Source organism: Bidens hawaiensis, unplaced genomic scaffold (genome assembly GCF_021521415.1).
Source record: "Bidens hawaiensis isolate Kalapana, Puna unplaced genomic scaffold, B.hawaiensis_p1.1 tig00011192_1, whole genome shotgun sequence".
Taxonomy (NCBI): Eukaryota; Viridiplantae; Streptophyta; class Magnoliopsida; order Asterales; family Asteraceae; genus Bidens; species Bidens hawaiensis.
In genome coordinates, this window is record NW_027491870.1 from 49,310 (window position 1) to 67,754 (window position 18,445).

An 18,445-nucleotide genomic window follows, 5' to 3' on the forward strand; every position below is an offset into this window, starting at 1 on the left:
AAAGTGGTAATATAATATTACTAAATATTAATTTAAGTTATCGGGTTTCGGTTTCATTAATTCTATCTGAAACTTTGCTTGAAAATAAACAGAATCTTGTTTTAGTATGGTTTGGGTTGTCGGGAATGAACAAAAAGATTCGAAACAAGAAGATCCTTTGCAACGAGACTCAGCGTTGTTTGTGAATCGCGAGTCCATATTAAGTTCAGAACAAGTTCAAGCTCCTGATTATGTAGCACGGAACAACATGAAACTAGAAGATCCTCAGCTGCAACCGGAACCATTATATGTTAACCGACAATCTATAATAAGTTTCGGTCAAGTTGAGGATCTGAAACTGAAAGATCCCGAGCTACTAGAACCATTGTACGTGAATCGGCAGTCCATAATAAGTTCACATCAAGTTCAAGCTCCTAAATATGTCACCGAGACTGCTTCTATTAACCAAGGTGAAGTGTTCAATATCTAGAAACAATAATTTTATTAATTTATGCAATATGCAGTTTTGAAAAGTTGAAATGCTTTTAGCTTTGTTTTAATGTATTTATTTTTATTTTCAGGAACTTACCATATACTTTCTTCGGATATACCTGAATCTTCGAATGATGATACGACGATCATCATTGAGAACAAACCAGGTAACAACTCGAAAACAAATTATATAAAGAGCTCAAAGTTTGCGTATATGTTGTTTTTCATGTAGTCACGCTTATAATGCAGAACTCATACCTGTTGCACGTTTTAGAGGAAGGACATGTCTCGGTTATGAGGGCATTGTTGCAGAGATCTTAAAGAGTATTGTTTATGGCGGTTTAATGGAGGTGATTGCAAGCTTAAGTGTTGTGGTATCTGCTTCCGCTTATAATGCCACTACTTGTAAGTTTTGATCAGTTCTTGTTTAAGTGATTGAGATTTGCATTATAAAATACATAAATAACAAGAAAAAGATATTTCAATTTGTATAGTGAATATCGTATCTTTGGCACTCGGATGTCTAATCGGTGGGGTCTTCATCATCGGTCACAATGTAAGTAAAATAAGTAAAACCCGTGTGTTTAAACATCTTACAAACTTTAAAACGACACGTTTGATTAAAGCAAACATACCCTCAGCTTTGGGACCTTAGAGACGATTGCTACAAGAACCGCTCGGACCAAGAAACAAACAAAGCAATAAATAAAAAGTACAAAGAGCTACTCGGACAAGTAAACAATTTACCACTACATGCGCTCATCGCAGTACTATCTTTCCTCGTGTTCGGGGCGGTCCCACCAATTACATACAGGCACTCATATCACGAGACCAAAGATAAGGACTTTGCACTCGTGGTGATTGCAGCCGTATCTCTTATATGCGTCACGTTATTGGCAATAATCAAAGCTTATATCAACAAGTGCACGGTTTTTGACTACTTTAAGACAGTCGTATACTACATTATCATTGCAGTATCAGTGTCGGGTGTGCCTTATGTTGTCGGGAATCTGGTTGAGTGGTTGTTGGAGGAGCATGGATGGTTTAACACAAGTCCGAGTGGCGGTACACCTTGCCTTACGCGCGTCACCAACCCATACTTAGAATCATTCTAGTATTCAAGATTTAGTAGCAATATTATTTTGAGTTTGTTTTGTCCATAATGATTGTTTGTATCATGTTTAACTATTAATTTGTGTGGCTTTGCTCAACAAGAAAGTCTTGTTTATGGCAAAACCGAATAAAATTTGACGAACCGGGCCCACATAGGACTCTTTCATGTCAACTGTCAACTTTTTATAAAGATTTCCATTATGCTCAAAAATGAAACACAAACATATAAAATGATACATTTTACATAAAAAATCGAAGCTAAAACGCCCATTTTGGAGATGAACGTGCAGCACTTGGTCTCTGCTTATTAGGCAACCGCTCAGAGTTATTCTGTTTTTTCATGATTGACGACACGGTAGGGCTATAATAGTCATTACTCCTTTGTGACGTTGTAGCTTGTGAATAACCATACGTAGCTCGTCGTGCAAGCGGATTCCTCTGAACCGAACCTGGACCCGACCCCCATCGGTTGTAATTTACACAGCTCTGGCTCCTCCCGACCTGCTGATTATTAAATCGACCTTCTTTTGGGCTCGGGAAATTACGGCTCTCGGCTGTTTCTGCAGAGTACATTGTCGTCTGTCCGTCACTGGAATACCCATTTTGCCCCTGGGCTAACTCAATCGGGGACGCACATGACTGAACCTCGCTGTGGGCCCCGTTTACCGATCCCGTTGACTCAATCTCAGCTTCAGCTATCATGTTTGACTTTGACTTTGAATTTGATTTCACTTCACTTGGTGGAAAGTTAGTGTCCAAGATTCGAGTTTGGGCTTTTTCGGCTAACGGGTTGGAGGTCAATTTTGGCGACTCGTAAATCTCGGGAGTCGGGATCCCCTGTGCGTGAGTCGTAACATTAACAGGTAGAGTTTCATCTTGGGAAGAACTAGACCCGGGTTGATCCACGTCATCATTTTCAGTCATTTTAAAAACCCGTCTTCTGGTAAACGAAGAACACGAGTACTCACTCTTTTGGGCCGATGCGATCAACCTAATAATTGGAAGCTTCGGTTTACTTACAAAATCATCAAGACTTCCTTCCCAATGCTGATTCAACCAATCATATATTATATAAATCGGAATACCAAACTGAGTTCCATTATTCTTCTCAACAGATGATGTAGAAGATGAAGTTGATGATGATCTTGTGGCGTCTGACGTGGCAAGCTTCATGGGGTTACAGACCAAGAACGAAAGGTTACCGTGTATGTCGAAACCGGCTGAACCAGGGGTCCAGGTTTGACCATCTGGGCTAACTTTAATAAGGTTGTCTGTGGCTATAACCACCTTTCCTTCACCAATGGTTAGCTCGTTGTTTGCGGTGTATCCTAACAAGTAGACCATACAACCGAGGTCTAGATTTGGTTTCGAACATGGTTTCAGATAATGAGATTGTTGGCTCGAGGTAGTTGAGTCTGCGTCACTAGCGTCTAACCATACTATGGTTAAGTCAAGGATCGAGCTAGTGATGAAGAACCTGTTGATGAGTACATAATATATAAGTATATAATCAGTGTTGTAAAAATCGCAATTAGGCGTCGATTTATCAGGATTAATCAGAATTCGGAGGGCTACTAATTCGATTTCACCTAGCCAGCGCCTAAAATCTAGTTGTGCAAACAAGCCAAGCTGCTCGCGGGCTACTCGAGCTCAGATAGATAAAAGGCTCAAAACGAGCCAAACTTTTTCGAGTTCGAGCCGAGCCTGAGCATCTAATAAAGCTTGTGTAGGCTTTTTTTTTAAGGAATACTTATAAAAAATAAAGCTTGTTTAGTTATCAAGTCTGAGCTCGAGCCTTGTACAGGAAGCTCGTTTAGGCTGTGTATTTTTAAATTTGATCTCTTTTGGACTCTATGTATTAATTTCACACTGCACAGCCAAGCTCAAGTCGCACTTTGGCTCGTTTAAGGTTTTTATCAGAGTATATAAAAATAATTAGAAACGGATATAAATTAATTAATAAATAACACACAAGCTGAGCCCAAGCTTGAAAAAAACAACTCATGAGACCGGCTCGAGCTCTTTAGAAAATTGGTCAAAGCAGGTCAAAAGGGGTCAAATTTCGGTCAAAATCGGTCAAGTTTCAGTCAAAATCGGTCAAAGCAGGTCAAAATCTTTTTAAGTATTTGAAAAATTATACTTAATTTGAAAAAGTTAATCTATATAAAACTAATCCCGATTAATCGCTAGTCGGTATCCAACCGCCCCGGCTAAACCCCATGTGCTCTATTAAGTCAAAATTCAAACAAAATTAAACATTTAGGGTTTATGAAACCGAAACCCAACATTCCGACCCAATATTACTACCACCCAATTCGATCAACATCACATACACAATCACAATCACAAACCCATCAATTAAATAATAATAATAATAATAATCTGTGTGTACCTTTGAGGAAAAAGTGAAACTTGGGGACCGTTATGAAGGCGGATATCGGCGGCTTCAGCTGCGGCTAGAGAAGGAATAACAGCGTGAGTAGTAAGAAGAAGGTTCCGGTGAATAAGAAACCCGGTGCCGGTGTTAATTCGAGCCATTGACGGAGCTTTGCCGGAAAATATAGCGGATTTGGTTTTTTCTGATTTACATATGCCGTTACAGAAGCACCAAGACTCTTTTAACACTCCCATTGTTGTTGGTTTGAAATTGGTATAATAATTGTTCAGATCCAGTAAGAAGACATTGGTGGGTGAATCGAGAGATAGTGAGTAAACCTGCGACTGCAACTGCAACTGCTGCTGTTCGATGACAACTGTAGTTTGAAAAAGAGGCGCTCGAGGGTATTTGAATTCGGCGTGATAATAAAGTATAACTTTGTTTTTATAACATACCGAGTATAAAAACTGTGCGAGACTACGTTGGTGCACGTCTATTAAGCTTTTGTCAGACAAACACACAGTTTATGAGCACTTTATCAATTGAAACTCCGTGTTTTTGTTCGTCTAGCTTATTCGTGACAGTTCATTAAAGTTCATTAATTTTGTAAAATGAACACTCATGAACACAAACGAACCGAACCAGACACAAATGAGCACAAATCCAGAATTATACCATATTATAAAAACAAATCTTAAATTAGTAATTATTATTATAAGCATATCAAAATAGTAAAGGTAACAAAATATAAAAATAATAATAGTATTTACATTTTGAAAAACAAACATGTGTATGTAAACGCACGTAACCGCACTAACGTAAACAAACGTAATTGGACGGACGTAAACGTACGAACCTCGACGAATACATTATCGAATGCTCGTGAAGCTCACTGAACGAATATTTTTGTGTTCTTGTTAGTTCATTTATTAAACAAATGTCGATTCATTTACAACCCTAGACATCAGCTTCTGAAGATCGTGGAGGGCTGTACGTATAGCTTTTTCGTACACGATAGTAATGCAGAGGTGTTAGAGCTTCATTGACTAGAATATTACATTACACGAGTATGCAACAAGTAGTATAAATTTACAAGAGCATCATAGAACGAGTAAAGCATGTGCACAACTCATTTTTATTTTTATATCTTTATTTTTAAAATTAATAATTTTGTATGCATCTTTTGTAATACAACTAAACAAACGAACGAATACAAGTCAAAAGTAATAATTTTCAAATATCTCATCATCATATTCAAAGAGGTTCAATATCAAATCTTAGGTTATCACTAGTAAGAGTACCCCCTCCCCCCCCCCCCCCCCCCCGCGTTGCGGGGGCAGGGTTGTCAAATTGTAACCAAACCAAAAATCGCAACTCAGGGGTGTTAAATTGTAACCAAACAAAAGAAAACAAAATCGGATCACTTAGTCAAATTGTTTCTGAAGACAGTAGTAATTTTGTTACCATTGTAGGGGTTGTAAAACATAGTTTTGTCATTTATCTATTACTACCTTACTCTCTTATTAATGGATTTACGCCATTACCTGACTCTCTTATATATGTCTGCAGGATTTAAAGACTTCTAAGTTGAGATTTCCTTATTCATGCCTTGGAAACAACTAATTTTAATTAATAATATAAAAGCTTGAAAAAGGTGTAATGAATTTAGCAATAATTTTCACACCTAACTAAATCAAAAAGTCGACCAAAGTTTATCCAATGCTCATCCAGTAACCGAGTCCTAAGGGCAGAAAGAACCGTATTTACCATTTGTGGTAGCCAACTTACGCCTAATTTCGGTATTAGGTAACCCAACTATTTTAGAGTAGAAAACAACCACAATGTTACCGCGTTGTGGGCGGTAGAGTTGAATGTTACTTACGGTTTGTGACAAAGCAAAAGAAACCCGTAAACATTTAAAAAATGGTAATGCAACTACAAACGTAAATGCATATAACCAAACTTTAAAATAAATCGAATTCAAGGCTCAGATCTCCGGTATGGCTGCAACGTTGGTTGCCTCGCCAAACAGCGAGACGTCATCATAGCCTATAATTATACCGTAGATTCAAGCAATAAACCAACTGCAAGGGTTCTGAATCCAAACCTGGAATCAATGCACTACTAACAATATGATATATGCAACAATTAACAACAGCTCAGACAAGCATCATAGCCGCGGATGATCAAGAACACATTTTTACATTAAAAGTGCAACTGACCTAAGCTTTTTAGAACAATTTCAAACCATGGACAGATGGACATCAAAAATTGCAAAGAAACCCCACATTCTTTTATTCAAAATTAACATAAACAAACCACACCAATCTTCATCATACTGTTCCCAAACGGTAATACCGGGTGGCACATCATCAAGAACCATAGGTAACACGGATGGTAATACCGATCATAACCGGGCAAGGATAGACGACCGACAATGAGATTCTTCCTCTTCAGTTATTCTTCTAGAGAATTAAAAGTCCATCATCACTGTCAAGCTACAACAAAAACCAATTAGAAACAATAACAAATGTCATCAACAATGAAAAGTAAATCTTAGCCTTAACATATCATTCTGTCAAATTAGGTATCCAATAATTGCAAAAAGAGCAAACAGGATTTTGTAGATAACTAAACCGAACCTTTAGGAGAGTTACAGAATTTTCCGATTCCATTACGGAAATCATTCTCTTTGACACAACAGAGGGAAACCCAAACCTCTTATTACAATTAGTCAAGCAAAGTGTACAAACAACTGTAACACAATTCCTCCGAAATTGTATGTTTATAAATTATCAACAACAAAGTAAACAACATGATGATTGACCAACCACTCAAAAAACAATAACAAAAAACCTCGCAACTAAACATTAATCTTAGCTATAAAAACAATGACAACCATTGAGAAAGCTCGTAACCATTAACAATAAACTTACTAAACGTCTAAAACACCAACGTAACTAAAAATTTTAACAACCATCCGCGTTAGCAAAACCATAAAGTGTTATTCATAACAAACTATTTGGATCATACTTGTTATATTTGAAAGTTAAGGACTAAATATGTAACATGAGTAAAGCAATTTTTAGCCCGTATTTGGAGTTATAATCCGGGTTCGGGTTCGACCCGGAAACTCCATTTCCCCTATAAATCCAAAGCAGCTTTACAAAATTAGGGTTTTAGAAGACGCCGAAGTCGTATTATTATTATTATTATATTGAAAAAGTATATCAATTTCCATCTACAGACAATGATTTACGACGTTAACTCTCCGTTGTTCCGATCCTTCCTTAGCCAGAAAGGAGGCTCATCTGATAAGAGGTATGTTTTGCTTTATTCAATTTGACCTAGGGTTTGTGTATATTGTATTGTTTGTTGATGATGTAAGCTGTGTTATATGATTTGAGTATTCGTGTGTTGGTTTATTTGTTATTTGATACGTATCGAGTGGTTGTAAATACTTGTAATGATTCTTAATTTTTTATTGATTGTTGTTACTAGGAAATTGTTATTTGTTATTTGAGCCTATCCGCTCGTGTTGACTGATGAGAGTTCGGCTCATTTTGACCGGCGAGACCTCGAGCTCGACTCGTTTTGAATGATTACAGTTTGAGTCTGGTTCATTTTGGCGAACGAGAGCTTGAGCTCGAACCTTGTCTATTTTTGACTGACTTGCGCTTGAGCTTGGCATGTTTTGATCAACGAAAGCTCGAGCTTGAGCTTGGCTCGTTTTGATTTACTCGAGCTCGAGTTTGGCCCGTTTTGATCAACGGGAGCTCGAGCTTGGCTTGTTTTGACTTACTCGAGCTCGAGCTTGGCTCGTTTTGACTGACGAGAAATCAAGCTTGGCCCGTTTTGACTGACGAGAACTCAAGCTTTGCTTATTTTGACTTGCAATAATTTGAGATAGACTTGGCTCGAGGTCTGCTTGCTTCGACTAACGTTAGCTCAACTCATTTTGACTTATTCTTGAGCTATGCACGCTTTGAATGACGAGAGCTCAAGCTCAGCTTGTTTTGACTTACGAGAGCTCAAACTCAGCTTTTTTTGACTTATGAGAGCTGTAGCTCGGCTATCGAGTTGTTTTTTCAAGATCGAACTCAATTCATTGGTTATTTATAATTAATTTATATACGTTTTTAAAAATTTATATATTTTGAGAAGAACCTTTAGTTGTGCTGTGCGATATTAATACTTAGAAGTTTTAAAAGAAGTAAAACTTAAAAATACACAAGGCTCGTTAAGGCTCGACAATCCTAAACGAGCTTCCTATACAAGTCTCAGGCTTCGGCTCAATAACTAAACGAGCTTTTCGAAAAAGCTTGACTCGTTTCCAGCTTTTTATCAAACCGAGCTTGGGTAGCTCGCGAGCAACTTGGCTTGTATGCACCCCTTGATTTATATTCTGATTTCAGCATGTATGACATTGAATGTCCCTGTTTCTTGTACTGAATGAGCTTAATAAGGATTGATAGACGTTTGGTTAATTGATAGGTGCATCGATGATTGAAATGCTTATATTTGGGCTGAATTTGTGAATACTGAATTAGTATATGTGAGAGTGTACTTAATTAGATTTCGAACTATCTTTGTGTAATATGTATCTTGATTATTGGTATGATTTACATCGAGATGAAGAAAAGAATTAGAGAAACTGAAAGTCAAAAAGTCAATGTTTTTACAGAGAAAACGGATGCCTCTTTTGGTTACTTGTCTTCCTTTTGCTTTGAAGTATATTCTAATTAATTTTCAAACTAAAGTTGGCTTTATATAAGCTTCTTTAAACATGTATAATGTTGTAACTTTCTAAGTATTACTCAAATAATTAAAACAGTTTGCAAAGTCTTGTTCACTTTCTTTTTGTAGAGATCCAACAGCTAAACTGGTTATACGATTTGGGCTTTGAGGGCATAGTATGTCTTATTGGATTATGATTGATTCACTCTTGTTTGGTTATATGTGATTGATCTTATTATGGTCTTTCAAATTTAATTGCACCTAAATGTAAAGAACTTGATACAATTCTTAATTGTGTGTATCAAGCTAAAGTCATAATCTTTAAACGTATAAAACCAGTAAAATTAACCCATCTTATGTATCACATGACTTGTAACTGGTGACTTGAACTAAGGGTAACCCTTCGGTTCAACTTACCAGTGCTACATAAGCAACTTTCTTGTTTTAAAGATAATTGTTTAGTAAGCTACACACAATTATAATGCATGTCAAGTTAACTCTTTACATTATTATTTGTTTTTACAGGAAAACTGAGGAGCAAAGACCAAAAGAGCACAAGCCGAAAGCTAATGAAAACAAACCCGTCATGAACGAGTAATAATCTTTTATCAACTAGACACATGTAAGGTGTTGCTTGTTTCTTTTTTGTTATTCATTCTGCTGTTATGGAGTCCTTATCATCCTTAGACTCTTGTTTCTGTTGATTTTCTTTAGGTAATGTTGGATAATGACATAATGTTGTTAAAAAAGATTGTGTTTGTTTGAAATGTTTAAAAGCAGATAATGATGTTGCTAATGAAAACATAACCTGAATGATTTCTATTGGTACAATGGTTTATGGATGTTTAACTATGCAGGCATTTTAATTGCAAAATAACCATATTATGCAATCATTGTATCTGTGAAATGGGAATAGCTGTTTGTTCTTAGAAGCTGTTCTTTATTAAGAAATAATAATGTTCAACTTGCTTTATCTGAGGTTCATTGCCAATCAACATTATGTTACGGCTTTTTTTTAATGATGAAGTGATGAGAAAGTGGTCAATTTTTTTGTAATGTAAAGGTCAAAGGTTTATAATTATTGCTATCTGTGGTGGATTGATGGTGATAGAATAACAATATCTTTTTAATTTTTTAAGTTTTTTCAAATGCTAGGCAATTCTAGAGGTGCACCAAAAAAACCCGAACCTAGAACCGGACTATTAGACAATTAAGATTGTTTTATATAAATGTTTATATTAGAGGGATTAGAGTGCAAATATATGTCTTATATAATCTCCTATTGTAATCATCGATTGACACAATAATACAATTACTGATTACCAAGTTTAACTTGGTATCAGAGCCTCCTCATAAGAGGAGGATGCCAAGAGTTTCGCTCAACGGCCTAAGGACTACCTGACCTGCTGACCTTCCTGCAATTCAATTCCCTAATGAAATCAACTACCTGTCTTCCTGTCGTCGCTCACCAAACCCTAAAACACCGATTTTTTTGCCTTCCTCCTCTTCAATATAGCAAGCTTCTACTCAGCCAAACAATGGCCCTTCTTGTTGCAATCACTACAACCGACAAAACAGCACACAACTCTCACAAGTTTGGATTCACTCTATCGCCAACCAATTATGGTTACTGGAAGGCGATGATACAACCGTTTTTGGTTACAAATAACCTGTTTGGTTATGTCGATGGAACCATATTGTGTCCAGCAGAAACAATACAAACTACTGCAACAGTCTCGGGTAAAGAAACAACCCCACCAACGTCTCAACCCAACCCTAATTTTTCAAAATGGGTTTCGAATGATGCTCATGTCCGAATGTTAATTATATCTACCATCTCTGAGGCGTCGTTCCAGCATGTTCATGGGCATACATCTCGTGATCTTTGGTTATCACTTGAGCGTGCTTATGCTCCTTATACAGCTTCTAGAGAATATACCCTAAAAACCTAGCTTCTTAAACTGGAGATGAAACCTCGTCCGCATATCTAACCAGGGCTCAAGAATATTCCGATGCACTTGCAAACATTGGTGAACCCATGAAGGAGAAAGATCTGGTCATGTTAGTTCTCTCAGGCCTTAGAGAAGAGTACAACGGTTTTAAGTCAACCCTTCTTGGTCGTCAATCTACCATAGCCTTTATAGAACTGCATGCGCTGCTCGCTGACCATGATTATATGATCAAGAAACCAGCCGACATGTCTCTAGCTCAAGCATTCACGGCTGTCACAAACAGCCGCACCTCTGCTGCCACTGATCCCACTTTGCCCACGGCTTCACCAGATCAATTTCAAGCTATTCAGCAGCTTCTGTCACAACTTGGTCTTCATGTTCAACCTAGTAATGCCCAAGCCTTTTATACTAACAGTTCAATGAATAATCGTGGCCGTGGACGTGACTTTAGGCGTGGACGAGGAAACTACAACAATAGAACTCAACGAGGAGGAAACCGTAATCAATTTACTTGGGCTTCAAATCAAAACACTGTTTTTGGCACATGTAACAGGTGTGGGATTGGTCACATTCCGTCTCAATGTCCTAACCGTGATCCTACAACTACGAGGACGAGACAATCACCTTCGGCCAACTTTACAGAATACCGCTCACAAGCATCAACTTCATGGCTTCCAGATACTGGTTCTAGCCACCATGTTGCACCAGATCTATTTAGCCTCGATAACTCGGACGCCTACTATGGTGAGGACAATCTTCACGTTGGCAATGGTAAGGGTTTACCCATACTAAATATTGGTCACTCACAATTTTACTCACCAAACAAAACCTTTAACCTTAAAGACATACTTCACGTACCTGAAATAAAACAAAACCTACTTTCTGTTCAAAAATTTTGTCTTGATAATCATGTCTACTTTGAATTTCACTCTTCTTTCTTTGCTGTGAATGACAAGTTTACACACGTTGCCCTCCTCACGGGTCCAAGTAATGGTGGTCTCTATTCTTTTAGTGTTCCTCATAGTCAACCTATTTCCAAAGTAGCTTTTTCTACCGCTCGTGCTTCTTCTACCACATGGCATCAAAGACTTGGACATCCACATCCAGAGCTTTTGAAGTTCATGTTATCTAAATATCATTTACCTTTGCAAAATAAATGTTCTAGTACTTTTTGTGATTCATGTTCTGTTGGGAAATCGTCTAAACTTCATTTACCATCTGTTTATAAAAGTTCACACATTTTGGATTTAGTTTTTTGTGATGTATGGGGCCCTACTCCAGTTACTTCCTTTGATGGCCATAATTATTTTTTATTGTGTGTTGATCATTACTCTAGTTTTATGTGGATCTTTCCTTTGAAACTAAAATCTGATGTGTATGCCACTTTTAAACGATTCCTTGTAATGGTTGAACGACAATTTCAAACCAAATTAAAATCTGTCCAAACTGACTGGGGAGGCGAATTTCGGAGCCTTTCTCCATTCTTCTCTTCTTTAGGTATCCACCATCGTCTTTCATGTCCACATACTAGTGAACAAAATGGCGTCGTTGAACGACGACACCGTCATGTGGTTGAAACCGGTTTAACTTTACTCGCTCAATCCCTTGTTCCACAACGGTTTTGGCACTTTGCTTTTGACACCGCAGTATACCTTATAATCGAATGCCATCTCGAACAAACTCCAACACTTCACCCTTTGAACATGTGTTTAAACATAAACCCGTTTTCTCCTTTCTTCGGGTTTTTGGATGCCACTGCTACCCTCATCTTCGTCCATACAATCGACACAAAATGGACTTCCGATCCACACCTTGTGTGTTTCTTGGGTATAGCACTGCTCATTACGGCTACCGGTGTTTCGATCCACAAACTGATCGCCTTTACGTAGCCCGTCACGTTCGATTCAATGAACAACCTTTCCCATTTGATAAACCTCCAACACCTACATATTTCAATCCGAATCCTGACCCCTACATCTCCTCATATCCCATCCCTTCTCAGGTTCACACACCTTCACCAACTACAACCGACTCTCAAGATCAAACATCTATTCCTACTCCAACACCCACAGCTCAGGTCGACCCACCTCTTATCCACACTTATCACCGTCGTTCCAAAGTCACAAATATCAACCAGCCTCCCGCTAACAGTGACCAAACCAGGACCACAGCCCCTGACCCATCTTTTCCGTCTAACCAACACAATAACCAGCCCACTAGTGCTCAGCCTACTCGCACTAGGCAAGCCAATTTACATCCCAATCCAACACAAACCAAACCCTATAATGCTACCTCATTCCATACCCAACACTCTTCCCTCGAAACCGAGCCCGCAACCTTTACTATTGCTAACAGGGACCCTCAGTGGCGTCATGCAATGGCTGAAGAGTATTCAGCACTGATGAGGAATGGTACCTGGACATTAGTACCACGTGTCCCGAATTCCAATCTGGTTGCTTGCAAGTGGGTATACAAATTAAAAGGGGATCAACATGGGGCAATAAAACGATATAAGGCACGCTTAGTTGCTAAAGGTTTTAACCAGCAACCAGGCATTGATTATCAAGAGACATTCAGTCCAGTTGTCAAATCCACTACCATACGTGTTGTTTTGTCACTAGTTGTTACACAGAAATGGTCTTTCAGGCAACTCGATGTGAAAAATGCCTTCTTACATGGTGATCTCAAAGAGACAGTTTATATACAGCAACCACCGGGGTTCGTTAATCCTAATAAACCAAACCATGTTTGCCTGCTCCACAAGTCTCTATATGGGCTAAAGCAGGCCCCTAGAGCCTGGTTCCATCGACTGTCTACAGCTCTTCATTCTCTTGGTTTTCACGGGTCCTAGACGGATCCTTCATTGTTTATTTACTCTCACAGAGGCACACTTTTGTACATGTTGGTCTATGTCGATGACATTATTTTGACCGGAAACAACCCGCAGGTTATTGACGAAGTGGTACATAGTTTTAGCAAATCTTTTCCCGTTCAAGACATGGGCCAACTGTCTTATTTCCTTGGTATTGAGGTAGTGCATAAAGGGTCTGATCTGATTCTTTCACAAAGAAAATACATCCTTGACCTTTTACAACGTGCGGGCTTGTCTACTGCAAAACCAGTTACAACTCCTATGACACCTAATGCCCATCTAGCTCTGAATGATAGTGTCATTTTTAACAACCCTGTTAGATATCGCCAGATTGTGGGAGCCCTCCAGTATGTCACTTTGACACGTCCGGACATTACCTTTGCAGTTAACAAGGTGTGCCAATTTATGCACTCTCCCACTGAAAACCACTGGTCTGCAGTCAAGCGAATTCTTCGTTACTTGCAGGGAACCGCTGAGTACGGTTTACACCTCATGCATAGGTCGGCTACAATCCTTCATGCCTACACAGATTCAGCCTACCATTTCTTGACCGGTTTCTCCGATTCTGACTGGGCCGGGTGCCTAGACGACCGTCGATCCACGGGTGGGTATGCGATCTATCTCGGCTCCAACTTAGTATCATGGTCTGCACGAAAACAAAAGACTGTTTCTCGTTCCTCAACTGAGTCTGAATACAAAGCCCTTGCTGATACTGTAGCTGAGCTCACATGGCTTCAAACACTACTTTGTGAACTTCGTGTTCCTGTCAAGTCTGTTCCTACTTTATGGTGTGATAATCTTGGTGCTACGTACCTGTCAGCTAATCCTGTTTTTCATGCGCGTACAAAGCATGTCGAAGTTGACTTTCACTTTGTCCGAGAAAAGGTTGCCCAACGAGAACTTACAGTGCAGTTCATTTCCACTGACGATCAGATTGCAGATGTGTTCACCAAGCCACTATCTTCACAACGATTTCTCCTGTTACGGTTCACATAAGTGTCACAATTAATATATATAACAAATTGAACAATCATACTTTGGTTGTACCATATGTGAATTTGCCTCCTACATGTTCTTTGAGCTATTTTTGTTAGGCGAAACAAGTTGCGATATGAACCAATGAACACTCCAAGACCATTACACACTGCGGGTTTACTAGGTCTTCTACTTTGTCAAGCGGTATAAAAGATTCCAAATACAAAGTTGTTTCATATAGTTTGAAGTAGCCAAGTTCATATAAATATTGGGATCACTAAATTTATAACTCAGGAGCTTTAGTTTGTATAGGGATTCATTAAATCATGATCTAAAGTTAAAAAGTTGGCTAATCGTTTATAATTTAACCGAATAATTTTATTTATTTATTTTATTAAATTATGAACTGAAGTTAAAAAGTTGGCTAATCACTTTTAATTTAACCGAATAATTTATTTATTTATTTTTATCATGACACATATATTATATATAAATATGCGTTTTTTTGAAAGAAAAAGGGTAAGAAAAGGCATTATTAAGGGTAATTTTCATCTTGTTCTTGTAAAGCATGATTATCAGAACATACCATTCAAGGACATTTTAGTCCAATCACAGTGATAAATAGTATTATAACTTTTTTTCTATGTTGTTATTGCATATGAAAAAAAAAAAACAATCGTACTTTAAGAAAATACTTTGCATACTTAAAAAAAAGTTTATGTAATATCACCAAAAAAAGAAATATTAAAAGACACTTCATAGAAACGTAAATAATAGTGTTACTAGAAGTCATAGTCTTTATCTTTACCAAACTTATTTAAAATATTGTTACTAAATAATTTATTTCCCAGTTACCACAAAAGTTGTCCTTATATAATAATATAAATGACTAAAAGTTAATCTAGAAGGGTCATTAATCTAGTATACCAAATTTAACAATAGTATTTTTATTGTTAATGTTCTTAATTTTAGACCTAACAGAGCAGTTAAAAAAATCACCTAACCTACCATAGTCTTCTAATCTAATTAAAATTATATTTGTTTCACACTTTATGCAACTATATAAATATGTTAATAGTCTAGGTTGACAAAAACTCATTTAGAATTTCACTTAATTCAATAATAACTAAATTCCTTAAATAATTTACCAAAATCACGTACTCATAGTTTAAAAAATTAATGTTAATAAAAAGGGTCAAGCTAAACGTACCCCCCTCCCTTGTTATTCATACACGGTATTTGACATGTTAGTCCTTCTTATTTTATTTTATAATTCTCTTAAAATATCAATTAAAAACTATTAAATTTTTATTTTGTTTTACAGTTTTTATATATTTTTGTTATTGATTTTATTATTTTATTTCTTTAAGATCTCTAGCTAGTTTTTATATTTTTTTTATATTTTTATAAAATGTATTCAAAACAATTTGATTTTATTTGTTAGGTTTGGATACATGAGATTAATGTTACATTAGAAAATAGTCAATTTTTTTATCAAGTTGTATGTTAGTTAACCTTTTTATTTATAAAATATAATATTATTTTTTATAAAAAAATGCAATCTTTCTCTTAATTTAAAAAAACGCCATCCAAAAAAGATTTAAACAGGTATAGAAAAAAAATATTTTTTTAAAAAGGAAAAACAACGTTTTTCATATAAGAAAAAAACAATTTTCTAAGTAAGTAAAAAAATATGTTTTTATTAAAGGCTTTTAAATATACATAAAAGGGTAAATAGAAAAAAAATTGTTAAATAAAAGTAGAAAAAAATGCTTTTTATAAAAATAATAATGATAATAAAAGATAACAAACCAAAAAGGTCTAAATTGTATTAATGTAAAACTTAAACAAGAGGGTATGTTTAGTAAAAATGGGTGGGATGAGATATGTTTAGCAGCACCCTAATAAAAATTTAGACCACTTAAAGAATTTCAATTAATAATATCCATTTTAGTTACATATTTTACTTTAAATAATATTTTTATATAAAAAGAAAATCTAAACATTGTAAGGGACTTAGATCAAATGTAATGGTTAATGCTTTTAAAGGAACATTTTTATTTCGCCACATATTACCTTTTTTTAGCTTAAAACCCATGTAAGACTATCTTCGTAATGAAAAAAAGATAAAACGCCATCACCTTCGTTCTCCATTGACTGTTTCCTCTTCTTGGCCCCACCATCATCTTCAACCATTGGTGTGTAGAAAATGTTGTGAGGGTTTTTGAAGGTCAAAATATCCCCAAAACGCCAGAAAGTGCGGTGTTCCCTAGCGTTTTGAGTCAAAACGTTGCCCACAACGCTTGAGTACCGCTTCAATCATTACTGCTTCTACACATACATCTTTATTGTAGAAATTTTCTTGCCCATAAAACCCGGTGAAATACCAATGCCATGTACATATATTATTATTATTATTTAATTAATATTAATTATTATTTATTATATTATTTATTATGGTTGAGTGAGCTTATAAATCTTTTAATAACTTTTAGACAGAATTACAAATTTTGTCCTTTAAAATAAGACGAATTACGGTTCGTGTCCTTTTCTAAGTTTCCTTGCAGGCGGTGTACTTTAAACTTTTTTTTCCTACAAGTTATATCCTTTACGCTAACTGGGTTAGAAAAACTCTGTTAAATCCGATCACGTGAGAAGCATGTGAGGGTAGTTTTGTCTTTTTGCCTACCCTGCAACAACTTCTTCTTCTTCTGTTTCTGTATCTATTAACACACACACATTTCATCACCATACCTCCCACTCTTCTTCTCCATCTTCTTAACCATCTACTCCTCCGCCCACTTCCTCCTCTTCCGCCACTGGACCACCACCCTCCGCCCAATCGCCGCCAGCTGCCTCATCTCACTTCTCTCTCTATGTTCTACCACACCATCACCATAACCACTCCTCAAACACCATCACCACCAGCCACCATAGCTCCGCCACCAGCCACCGCTCCATCACCTTAATCGACGTCTCCTCCTCATCCCAGTGCTAGTTACCGACATATCCATCTCAACCGAACCAGCATATCTTTCATCCTGCGGTTGAATATTAACACTAGCATGAACAACCGAATTCGCATCTCTATTCCTCATATTGATCCTAAGGTTTCTAATCGCATCCGCCACTGGACTAATACTATTATCCAAACACCGCGGTTCCACACTCTCCACTCTGCGCGCCTTCGGCCTAGGCGGAATTATCACTCCGAAATCAGACTCCAACCCTTCCAAACTCCTCCCATTCCCATTCCCGTAAACGGGTATAACATTAGCATCAGTCACTTCCCCGTTGCAAACCGGACACTCTTTCGAAATCGAATCAACATACGGAACATTATAAAAACACCCCCAACAAAACAAGTGACCACAACATGTCAAAATCGGATCTTTAGCCATACCCAAACATATATTACAATCAAAGATCCCACCTTTATGATTACCATCACTCTTATTATCATCAGCATCCATTTCCAACGCTTTCGCCAACTGGGTTTTATCCCTTTTGCAATTCCTTAAGCTCTCACTATCAACACCCACAGTTGGATCATCTACTGACATCATATTTAACGCCGTTGATTGGGGTTGTCTTAAACTCGCGCAAATTGCAAATCTAATTCGATCTTCAATTGGGCGACGTGGGTTTTGATGTTCATCGGAAAAAGACTCAAACCCAGGTGGCGATTGTGACGGCGGTGACGGTGGCGGTTGGTTTAAATCAAGATTCATGAGTGACTCACCGATATGGGTTAATTCTTGATTGGATGGGGTGAATTGAAACTGCATTGGATGGAATTGTAAACCCTAGTTAAGATTATCCCCAAATGTAACGAGTGTTGTTTGTTTAAAGACAGAATTACAAATTTGCAATGGTGGCGGTGGTGGAGCGGTGGCTGGTGGCGGAGCTATGGTGGCGGTGGTGATGGTGTTTGAGGAGTGGTTATGG

At 37.3% G+C, this 18,445-nt stretch overlaps 4 protein-coding genes across 4 annotated transcripts; 2 read left to right on the top strand and 2 right to left on the bottom strand.

Moving 5' to 3' along the window:
- Nucleotides 1-1,767: 1,767 nt before the first annotated feature.
- Nucleotides 1,768-4,287, bottom strand: LOC143537470 (uncharacterized). Its single transcript, XM_077031234.1, has 2 exons — nucleotides 3,977-4,287; nucleotides 1,768-3,061 (listed from the first exon to the last, which is right to left on the bottom strand). The coding sequence occupies exons 1-2, from the start codon at nucleotides 4,213-4,215 to the stop codon at nucleotides 1,843-1,845; spliced, it is 1,458 nt and encodes a 485-aa protein (XP_076887349.1). The 5' UTR covers nucleotides 4,216-4,287; the 3' UTR covers nucleotides 1,768-1,842.
- A 2,868-nt stretch (nucleotides 4,288-7,155) lies between these two features.
- Nucleotides 7,156-9,523, top strand: LOC143537471 (wound-induced basic protein). Its single transcript, XM_077031235.1, has 2 exons — nucleotides 7,156-7,282; nucleotides 9,224-9,523. Exons 1-2 carry the CDS (start codon nucleotides 7,212-7,214, stop codon nucleotides 9,294-9,296), a joined length of 144 nt encoding a protein of 47 aa, XP_076887350.1. The 5' UTR covers nucleotides 7,156-7,211; the 3' UTR covers nucleotides 9,297-9,523.
- A 713-nt stretch (nucleotides 9,524-10,236) lies between these two features.
- LOC143537445 (uncharacterized) lies at nucleotides 10,237-10,650 on the top strand. The gene has a single exon (XM_077031219.1). It carries the CDS (start codon nucleotides 10,237-10,239, stop codon nucleotides 10,648-10,650), a length of 414 nt encoding a protein of 137 aa, XP_076887334.1.
- A 6,807-nt stretch (nucleotides 10,651-17,457) lies between these two features.
- Nucleotides 17,458-18,228, bottom strand: LOC143537446 (uncharacterized). Its single transcript, XM_077031220.1, has one exon. It carries the CDS (start codon nucleotides 18,226-18,228, stop codon nucleotides 17,458-17,460), a length of 771 nt encoding a protein of 256 aa, XP_076887335.1.
- Nucleotides 18,229-18,445: the final 217 nt, after the last annotated feature.

What these genes read in the sequence shown, in the direction of transcription:
- LOC143537446 (XM_077031220.1), bottom strand. Translation starts at nt 18,228, where the DNA reads ATGAATCTTGATTTAAACCAACCGCCACCGTCACCGCCGTCACAATCG.
- LOC143537470 (XM_077031234.1), bottom strand. Translation starts at nt 4,215, where the DNA reads ATGGGAGTGTTAAAAGAGTCTTGGTGCTTCTGTAACGGCATATGTAAA. An exon ending in GTTTCACTTTTTCCTCAAAG is followed by an intron (nt 3,062 to 3,976) that starts GTACACACAGAT and finishes ACTCATCAACAG; the next exon opens with GTTCTTCATCACTAGCTCGA.
- LOC143537471 (XM_077031235.1), top strand. Translation starts at nt 7,212, where the DNA reads ATGATTTACGACGTTAACTCTCCGTTGTTCCGATCCTTCCTTAGCCAG. An exon ending in GGAGGCTCATCTGATAAGAG is followed by an intron (nt 7,283 to 9,223) that starts GTATGTTTTGCT and finishes TTGTTTTTACAG; the next exon opens with GAAAACTGAGGAGCAAAGAC.
- LOC143537445 (XM_077031219.1), top strand. Translation starts at nt 10,237, where the DNA reads ATGGCCCTTCTTGTTGCAATCACTACAACCGACAAAACAGCACACAAC.